The sequence below is a fragment of the Otolemur garnettii genome, unplaced genomic scaffold, assembly GCF_000181295.1.
Source record: "Otolemur garnettii isolate 467f Iridium unplaced genomic scaffold, OtoGar3 scaffold00023, whole genome shotgun sequence".
NCBI lineage: Eukaryota > Metazoa > Chordata > Mammalia > Primates > Galagidae > Otolemur > Otolemur garnettii.
In genome coordinates, this window is record NW_003852418.1 from 13,193,611 (window position 1) to 13,203,366 (window position 9,756).

At 46.7% G+C, this 9,756-nt stretch overlaps 1 protein-coding gene across 2 annotated transcripts in view; it reads right to left on the bottom strand.

The window, feature by feature from the left end:
- The window catches only part of ZFP64 (ZFP64 zinc finger protein), a 93,128-nt gene that overhangs the window by 3,482 nt on the left and 79,890 nt on the right, over window positions 1–9,756 (bottom strand). For both annotated transcript variants that reach the window (XM_003787706.1, XM_023512027.1), the window contains 3 exons: window positions 9,146–9,295; window positions 8,829–8,891; window positions 1,461–1,712 (listed from right to left, as the gene is read on the bottom strand). In XM_003787706.1, the coding sequence (XP_003787754.1) occupies window positions 1,461–1,712; window positions 8,829–8,891; window positions 9,146–9,295 (465 nt within the window). The remainder of the gene's footprint in view (window positions 1–1,460; window positions 1,713–8,828; window positions 8,892–9,145; window positions 9,296–9,756) is intronic.

Below are 9,756 nucleotides of genomic sequence, written 5' to 3' on the forward strand. Positions count from 1 at the left end.
CTCACAGCAACCTCCAACTCCTGGGCTCAAGCGAGTCTCCTGCCTCAGCCTCCCAAGTAGCTGGGACCACAGGTGCCCACCACAATGCTCCACTATTTTTTGATTGCAGCCGTCATTATTGTTTGGTGGCTCAGACTGGATTCGAACCCACTACCTTAGGTGTATGTGGCTGGTGCCTTAGCCACTTGAGCCACAGGCGCCAAGCTAACTCCCTTTACCTTAATCAGAATCTCATCAGACTTTTCTTTCTTCCAGCCCTTTACAATGTAGGATATTTTTTCCCTCCACTTTGATGTTCTTTTCTTCTTAGACTTGGTCAGGAACCAGACTTTCAGCTGCTGCTTCTCAGGTCATTAAACCAATTTCTCCCCTAATCTCTGGGAATTTTATAGCCGGCCACCCCAGTTTGAATTCACACCTCTCTATTCTATTTCTTCATAGAGCTCTACTTAGATGTATTATTTCTGCCAGTGGGTGGATGCCAATTAGAATGTGACACCCTTGTGCCTATTACCTAACCACTCTGTTGCCTCAAGGATTTGTTATTTATGACACATGGCTCATTTTATTTCATTCATTTCCTGAAAATAATTCATAATCCTTGGGTGAGTGTATTTAGAAAGAGTAGACTGGTTTGAGGATTAGACAGACGCCTTGGGTTTTACCTGAAGAGCAGACTGGTTTGAGGATTAGACAGACACCTTGGGTTTTACCACTGGGGTGGTGGGCAGTTTTGCTAAGAGGCCTTGGCCTTCCCCATCAAGCTTTGTGGCCTCAGTTGTCTACATGCTAGTTCCAAGTTCAGAGCTCTCTGGACACTCTGGGGCTAGAAATGCTGGTTTCCAACTCTGTGGCTGCTTTCAATCTGTCAGCTGCCATAGCAGCTTTCCGTATTCATTCTGAAATGTTGGCATATTCCTATCCACTTGCCATCTTCCATGAATTCACTGAAAATTTCTCATTCTATGAGCCTCCTTTATGAGCATCTCAATTTCCATTTTTCTGTACCATGATGGGTTGTTCCTATCATTTCAGTGAGGTCCCACAGAGGGAAGGAAGTTTCTAGAACCAGAAGTTTAGTTTACTATTACAGTCAGCTGATTTAGCTACATTTCTGAAGCTGGTCATGAAATCAGAATATAAATTACCGACCCACTCAGTTTATAGGTCCGACTTGTTTGAGACACAGCCTTTGCTTCTCATGTCTGTATTGGGTACCCATCCTGGTTGTATTCCATGCTGTCAAATTATGACTGCCTGACAGGTGGGTTTTATATTTTACTGAAAACTATGCCCTACCCCGCCAACCTCTCCCAGAAAACAACCTCACAATCACAGAAACGCCACAGTTCTTTATTTCTACCACACTAAGTCACTTGAGTCGCTTGTGTTTGAAACAGACAAAGGTTAGGAGAGTAGAGAAAGGCTGAAGCCCTGAGCTTTCCAGGTCAGGGACTTACCGGTGTGGGAGCGCAGGTGGACGGTGAGCTGGCTGGAGTTGCGGCTGGCGTAGGGGCAGAGCTGGCATTTGTACGGCCGCTCGTCCGAGTGTATGCGCAGGTGCTTCTTGAGGCTGCTGCTGTCCACGGCGGCGTATTCGCACAGGTGACACTTGTGTGGCTTCACGCTGGTGTGGCATCGCATGTGCATGGTCAGGTTGTCCTTCCGGCTGAAGCACTTGTCACAGAACTCACACTTGTGCGGTTTGTCTCCTTCAAACACATAAGGATTTGGGGTTTTAAGGGTTTCTCAATCCAGATTATTAGAGAAATCCGACCAAGGTGAGAGCCTAAGCATATGGGCCTGCTTCCTCCTTCTGTCCACATACACAGAGGTGGAAAGGATATTGAAGTTGAAATCAGCATAATGAGAGAGAGGGATGGGTGCCATTCATCGATGGCTCAGAAACTGAGGAATCCTACGAGGCAGATTAAAGTCAGATCGATGGAGAAAATCATCAGCCAAACCCAGTTTGGGAAAATGGGATTGGATTGGTTATAGATGTCTCCTAGGTAAGGGGTGCTGGGTGTTGGGCTTTTAGGCTTCAGGCCACTGATTGATGAACCCCCTAGAGAATGTAGAGGTTAATCCCTTCCTTCTTCTCACTTCTATCAAACAGGCAGCGTGGTACCTCCTCCAGCTGTCAAGTAGATGAGGGTGCAGGGAAAGAATGCTGCACGGACGAGGGTCTGACAGCTGGAGACAAACTGGACAACAGAACCCCACGCCGCGAACATCTCCATCGAGCAGTGTGTTCCACTGCCATGTCCCCTGCACCGCTCCCTGTTGATCGTACCCAAATAAAAATTAGTCCACCCAATGGCCAAATGGGCTTGGGAAAAGCCCGAACCAGAAAGAAACACTTAACTCATGAAATTAATTAGGGTACACCAAATAACGGAAACTATGTAAATAACAACTGAACATCAAGATTTCTAATAAGTTGACATCAAAAAATGACATTAGGTGGCGCCTGTGGCTCAAAGGAGTAGGGCATCAGCCCCATATGCCGGAGGTGGCGGGTTCAAACCCAGCCTCGGCCAAAAACTGAAAAAAAAAAAAAATGACATTAGTGGACGCATGTCATTATCCATTTGTCCAAATCTGCAGAATGTACCACACCAAGCGTGAACCCTAATGTAAACCATGGACTTTGGGCAACATGTCAATCCAGATTCATCCATGGCTACAAGTACGCCGCTATGGTGGGGGGTGTTGATAACGGGGAAGGCTGTGCACACGGGGGGTGGGGGGGTGAGAGGGCGTAGAGAACACCTGTGCCTTCCGCTCATTAGGTTCACTTTGGTGGTGAACCTGAGACCCTTAAGACAAATTTATTAAAAGTCTTAGAAGTAGATGATAAAAACCCAGAGATCCCAGATATAAAACCATCCTCATATTGCCATCAGCTATTTTATCTGCTACAAAGCAGACAAAAAAACACCGGGAAAAGAATCTCTCTTCAATGAATGGTGCTGGGAAACTGGATAACCACAGGTCGAAAGCAAATGGGATCCACAGCTCTCACCACTCCCAAAAGTTAACCTGTGATGTATAACAGACCTGAAACTAGGACATGAAACTATAGGAGAAGAACAAGTTGGAAAAACTGTTACAGACATTGGCCTGGGCAAAGAATTTATGATGCAGACCCTAAAAGCAATCACAGCAACGCAAGTAAATATATAGGACTTGCTCAGATTAAAAACCTTCTACGTAGTTAAGGAAGCAAATATAAAAGGACAACGTAGGGCAGTGCCTGTGGTTCAGTGGGTAGAGCGCTGGACCCATATACTGAGGGTGGCGTGTTCAAACCTGGCCTGGGCCAAACTGCAACAAAAAATTAAAAAATAGCTGGGCGTTGTGGCAGGCATCTGTAGTCTCAGCTACTTGGGAGGCTGAGGCAAGAAAATCACCTAAGCACAGGAGTTAGAGGTTACTGTGAGCTGTGTGACACCACAGCACTCTACTGAGGGTGATAAAGTGAGACTCTGTCTCTACAAAATAAATAATAATTAAAAAAAGACTACAGAGTAGGAAAAAATATTTGTATGCTATACATCCAATAAAGGGTTGATAACCCGAATCTATAAAGAACTCAAGCAAATCAACAAGAAAAAAAAAAATCAAATAATCCCATTAAAAGTGGGGAAAAAAGGCTGGGCAAGGTGGCTCATTCCTGTAATCCTAGCACTCTGGAAGGCCAACGTGGGTGGATTGCCTGAGCTCACAGGTTCGAGACCAGCCTGAGCAAGTGCAAGACCCTGTCTCTAAAAAATAGCTGGGTGTTGTGGTGGGCACTTGTAGTCCCAGCTACTCAGGAGGCTGAGGCAAGAGAATTGCTTGAGCCCAAGAGTTTGAGGCTGCTGTGAACTATGATGCCATGGCACTCTACCCAGGGTGATCAAGTGAGACTCTGTCTCAAAAAAAAAAAAAAAAAAGTAGGGTAAAAAGCATGAAGAGAAACTTTTGAAATGCAGATAGACTAATAGCTGGCCGGCCAATAAACACATGGAAAAATGCTTAAGATCTCTAATCATCAGGGATGCAAATCAAAACCACACTGAGATATCACCTAACTTCAGTGAGAATGGTGTTTATCAAAATGTCCCAGAACAGGCTCAGAGCCTGTGGCTCAAGTGGCTAAGGCGTCAGCCACATACATCTAAGGTGGCGGGTTCGAATCCAGCCCAGGCCCACCAAAAACAACAATGATGGCTGCAACCAAAAAATAGCCGGGCGTTGTGGCAGGCGCCTGTGGTCCCAGCTACTTGGGAGGTAGATGCAGAAGACTTGCTTGAGCCCAGGAGTTGGAGGTTGCTGTGAGCTGTGATGCCACGGCACTTTACCCAGAGGAATAGCTTGAGGCTCTGTCTCAAAAAAAACAAAAAAACAAAAAAAGAAATGTCCCAGAATAAATGCTGCCACAGATGTGAAGCGATAAGAACACTCGTACACTGTTGGTGGGACTGCAAACTAATACAACCTCTATAGAAAGTACTACGGAGGCGCCTTAAGGAACTAAAAGTAAACCTACCATTTGATCCAGGAATCTGACTACTGGGTACTTACCCAAAGGAAAAAAAGACCTGTGCACTTGAATGTTTATAGCAGCACAATTCATAATTGCAAACATGTAGAAACAACCCAAGGGCCCATCAAGACATAACTGGATTAATACAGTGTGGTGTCTACATACAACACGGAGTACTACTCAGACGTAAGAAAGTATACGATGGAGAAAAGAACGTCAACTGTTCTCAAACCCTTTCTCCAGTCAGTGATTCCTATTACCCTTGCCATTCTAAGATTCTACGCGGCAAATAGAAATAAAACATTTTTTCTTGCTCTTCCTCCTTCTACCACCCACCTTATTTCTAATACGTTTGATAATTGGTTTTTCTTCTTCCAAGACAAACTAGCATTCAAAAGGTATCAAAAAGCAGCAATGTAACAGAATAAAGGCGATGAAAACAAGAACCAATTCAAGTTCAAGGCCTTGCTTTCAAAGACTTCTCTGAGGTCATCATAGCCCAGCAATCATAACTCAGCTGTTTTTAATTCACTTTCTGCCAAAATAAGTCCTCAGGGAGCCTGCAGACCAGCCACACGGGAGCCCTGTTCCTAGTCACTTTTTATTTGCTGTGCATGCTTCTGTCGTATGTGTCAAACTTGGTTCTCCAAGTGTAGTTGGTAGATGCCCAGGCGACCCCAAAACTTCTCTAGTTGGGCCTGTGGTCAAAACCATTTTAAAGATACTACACAAGGCCAGGCATGGTGGCTCATGCCCATAATCCTAGCACTCTGGCAGGCCAAGGCGGGTGGATTGCCCTGAGCTCACAGGTTTAAGACCAGCCTGAGCAAGAGTGAGATGCCTCCCATCCCATCTCTAAAAAAAATAGCTAGGTGTTGAGGCAGGCACCTGTTGTCCTAGCTACTTGGGAGGCTGAGGCAAGTGAATTGCTTGACTCAAGAGTTGGCAGTTGCTGTGAGCTGTGATGCCACAGGTCTACCACGGGTTACAAAGTGAGACTGTCTCAAAAAGAAAAAAAAGAAAGATACTAAACAATGACTGGCCTCTGTCCTGTCAACATTTGCACCGATGTAGGAGCAGTGGTGCAGGGGAGAACTGCGGGAGCCTCAGCACAGATCCGGGCAGTGGCACCTGCTCTCCCAGTAAGACGCACTCAGCACTGCCACCTGCTCCTGGAGAAAAAAGCCAGGTCCACTTAGGAATATCTTGGATGAAGCAGTAAAGTAAACTTGATCATATCTCTCCCTCTGAATAAGCCTTTTTAATGTTTTATGTGAGAAAACAAGAAGTGCACTTCAGATACTTCTGCGGCAAACCAAGTATATAGGTTTTATCGAGAAGACCCTTGTCTGATGGTTGCACTGCAAGTGGAACTAGCCTTTTCTCTCCATGCTGGTTTTTTTTTTTTTTTTTTTTTAAAGAGGCAGTTGGTTGGGGCAGGGGGAGAGGTTCCTATATTGTCCAGGTTAGAGCAAACTTCTGGGCTCAAGCAATCTTCCTGCCTTAGCCTCTTGGGTAAGCTGGGAAGCTCCATAAATCATCATTTTGACTTGAAATAATGATAAACTATGGCCTTTTCAGATTTGGTATAGGCAGAAAGTCTTAGACAAATTATCAGGGGTATTCAAACTTTTTAAACAGGGGGCCAGTTCACTGTCCCTCAGACTGTTGGAGGGCTGGGCTGTGGGCCTGGGACAAGTCAGCTGCTAAGCAAGACAGGCAGCAGTGGTAAAAATACCCGGCGGGCCAGATAAAATGTCTTCCGTGGGCCGCATGTGGTCCGCGGGCCATAGTTTGAGGACCCCTGAACTAGATGAACCTGCTACTTCAATGAAAATTGCCAGGAGTGTCAGTGATAACATTTAGGCCCTAGTGATAAAATTTCAGAAGACAGGCTCAGTGCCCGTAACGTAGTGGTTATAGTGCCAGCTACATGCACTGAGATTGGCAGGTTGGAACCCAGCCCGGGCCAGCTAAACAACAATGACAACTGCAACCACCACAACAAAAATAGTTGGGCATTGTGGTGAGCACCTATAGTCCCAGCTACTTGGGAGGCTGAGGCAAGAGAATCTCTTACGCCTAAGAGTTTGAGGTTGCTGTGAGCTGTGATCCCATGGCACTCTATTGAGGACAACAAAGTGAGCCTCTGTCTCTGTTCTCCTATTTCCCTTGGTAATAGAACTTTCTTTATAGCTGGACACATGGCCACACAGAAGACAGACTTCATTTTCCTGGCCTTCATTTCCACAGCTTTGGGTGGCCATATGACTAGGTTCTGGCCAAAGGGGCATGAACCCAAGTGATACGAATAATGTCCAGGATGTACCTTTAAGGTGGCAGTAAGCCATCTTTGAGCAGCCTAATGACCAATGTACCCTTAAATGGCAACACAACACAAGAGCCAAGGATCCTGCAACTATGGGGCTGCCATACCAACCTGGACCACATACACCTGTCCCATCATAGGACAGAAACGCTTGAGTTTTAACATACTGTTACTTGGGTATCCCTATTCTACTAGTCACAAGGGATGCTACTTCTGGGCCATACCCTGAAGGAGTGATCCTGTGAGCTCCCAGGCCCTCTCCTACTTTCCATTAGTTAAGTCACTTGGAGAAACAGGTTACTTCTGAGTCCAAGGTGACTGTTCTAAGTTTACATCTACTAGGGCAGGAGTTCTCAAACTTTTTAAACAGGGGGCCAGTTCACTGTCCCTCAGACCATTGGAGGGCTGGACTGCCGGCCCCGGGATGAGTCAGCTGCTAAGCAGGACAGGCAGTGGCAGCAAAAACACCCGGCGGCCCAGATAAATGTCCGAGGCAGGCCGCATGCAGCCCACAGGTCATAGTTTGAGGACTCATGTACTAGGATAATGGTCAGTCTACAACCCCTTATCTGCTTCTCTGATCCAAGGACAAGGTTGTGCCTTGAACTTCCTATATCCCTGGAATGCTCTGAAATACTTCAAAAGAACATTAATCTAGCCCCTGTCCATCTAGATCAACCTTGGCACTATCCAGGCTGTTAATTCTTTGCTGTAGGAGCCATCTTGACCATTGTAGGATTTTGGCAGAGCCTCTGGCCTCCACCCACTAGATGGTAGTAGCATAGCCTGAGTCAAGAACAACTGCTCAAGAACCCTCAGGACAGAGTTATGCATTTTGAAGCTTCCTAAACTGGTGCACAGTGTTGGCAAGAACTCTTGCTTTTGTCTTCAGTTGGCTCCTGCAATCCATATCTCTTACGGACATCGTTATGCTGGCAGCTTTATCTTTTGAGGATAAGTGCAAACGTTTCCTTACTAGCAGGCCTTCCATGCTGCACCCTCCCAGCAGACCCGCCCTCCCTTCTCTCATTTTACAGCACAGGGTGCCCATCCCCGGCAGAGGCTACTAGCTCTGTCTTCCCCATCGTAGAGCTCCCAAGTTCCAGCTGGGTGTGGCTGCCTTTCTCAAGCCCCTTCCCAGCCTCCCTCGATGCTTAGTGTGACCAGGCCCCACTGTCGCCTCTCCAGATCACAAGGGATGTTGCTTCATAACCCGCCGGAGGGGGGCGTGATCTCCCAGGCCCCACTCATGTTGCCCTAGATTTGGGGACCTAGAGCAGCTGCCTGACACCCAGAGGTGAAGCCCCGTGTAAAGGATGGCAGAGCCATCCGACCAGCTACCTGTAGACAACTGGCTTCTGAAGCTGTAGTTGAGAAACAGACCTGATTATGTTTAAGCCACTGAGTGGAATTTCTGTGAAAAGAAACCAACATCCTTGCTCACGCAGGCAAATAGACAGTTCATACTATAGAGTAGGGCGTGGCAAAGTTTTATTAAGGACTGGATAAACATTTCTGGCTTTGTGTGCCTCATACAGCCCCTACAGCAACCACTTAACCCTGCTGCTGTAGCACCAGGTCAGTCTCAGACAAACAGAGGCAGGTGAAGGCAGGCTGGAGTCGGCCCATGGGCCACACAGTTTGCAAACTACAGATCCTGGCGTTTGTTCCTTTGCTTCACCAGGCCTTATTTCTCTTTTATCAGCAGCTGGTTGCCTTAGAAAAAGAGCTCCTTTCAGAAGCAACCTTATGGCTCTTCTACCGCCTCTCTGTGGCTCATTCTCTGCCAATCTCTTCATTTTTATTTCACAGCCCGAGTGATCCTCCTCCCAAGCCCACTTCCCTAGAGTAAGTTTTACGGGGCAGATAAGACTGTCTTGCTCATCTGTGTCCCCAGCACTGAATCCACACACCCACATTCTTGTTTTCTTACTGAGCCGTGGAGCAAACGAAGGTATAACCTACCTGTGTGGATTCTTAAATGACGGTCCAAATCTTTCATGCCGTGAACTGTTTTGAAGTGGCAACCTAGGACAGGAGAAAAATACAGCTCTTCTGAGAACATAGCCTGGCAGGGGCAGGAAGCGACTGGGAGCCTGATGTTGTGGCGAGTTGCATGCTGAGCTCTGGATGGTACGGGATTCTCAGGACCCACAGGGAAGGCTGTGTGGACTCACGTAGATGCCCAGGAGTTGTGGACACACAAGAGGGACCTGAGGATTCCGTGAGAAGCAGCGCTGGGTACAGAGAAGGGGCTCAATGCCTCAGGTTTTATTCCTTACCTGGATAGCAACAGTTGAATGTCCTTTCTCCAAGGGTGGCTGTCTGTTCCCTCGGCTCTGAGGGAAGGGTGATGTCAGGGGCCTTCTGGGAGTCATCGCTTTCAGCAGAGATGCTGGTTGGTTTGGGGCCATCGTTATCTAGTTCTGAAGCTGAAATTGAAGCATGAAGTTTTAGTTTCTCCAATGGAACCACCACGGTAAGCCTCAGGCTATAGTACATTTGGGTTCATGTCACCTTTTCCCACCACTTCCCTAAGAAATTAAAAACAGCAGCCATGTACATCCTAGTCTTGCAAGTCTTCCTCCAGTGACAACTTCCGAGAAATGGAAGGGACAGAAGGACATAATAACACAACGGGGAGGCAACTGGGAAAGTCCGGACTAATAAGCTTCACGACATTTGAGTGCTTCTCAAACAACATGAAGACGCCTTTTTTTCCAAACTTCTGATCCATCCTAGGCTAATACTTTTGTAAACATAATAAACGTCAGTTAGGAGAAAACTGAAAAGCCAAAAAAGCCAAACATTAATACAACAGAAAGCTGGATGTCGTGGCAACGTCAAACTGTTTTCGCCCCCCCCCCCAATCCTTATTCTCCATTTCTGATTC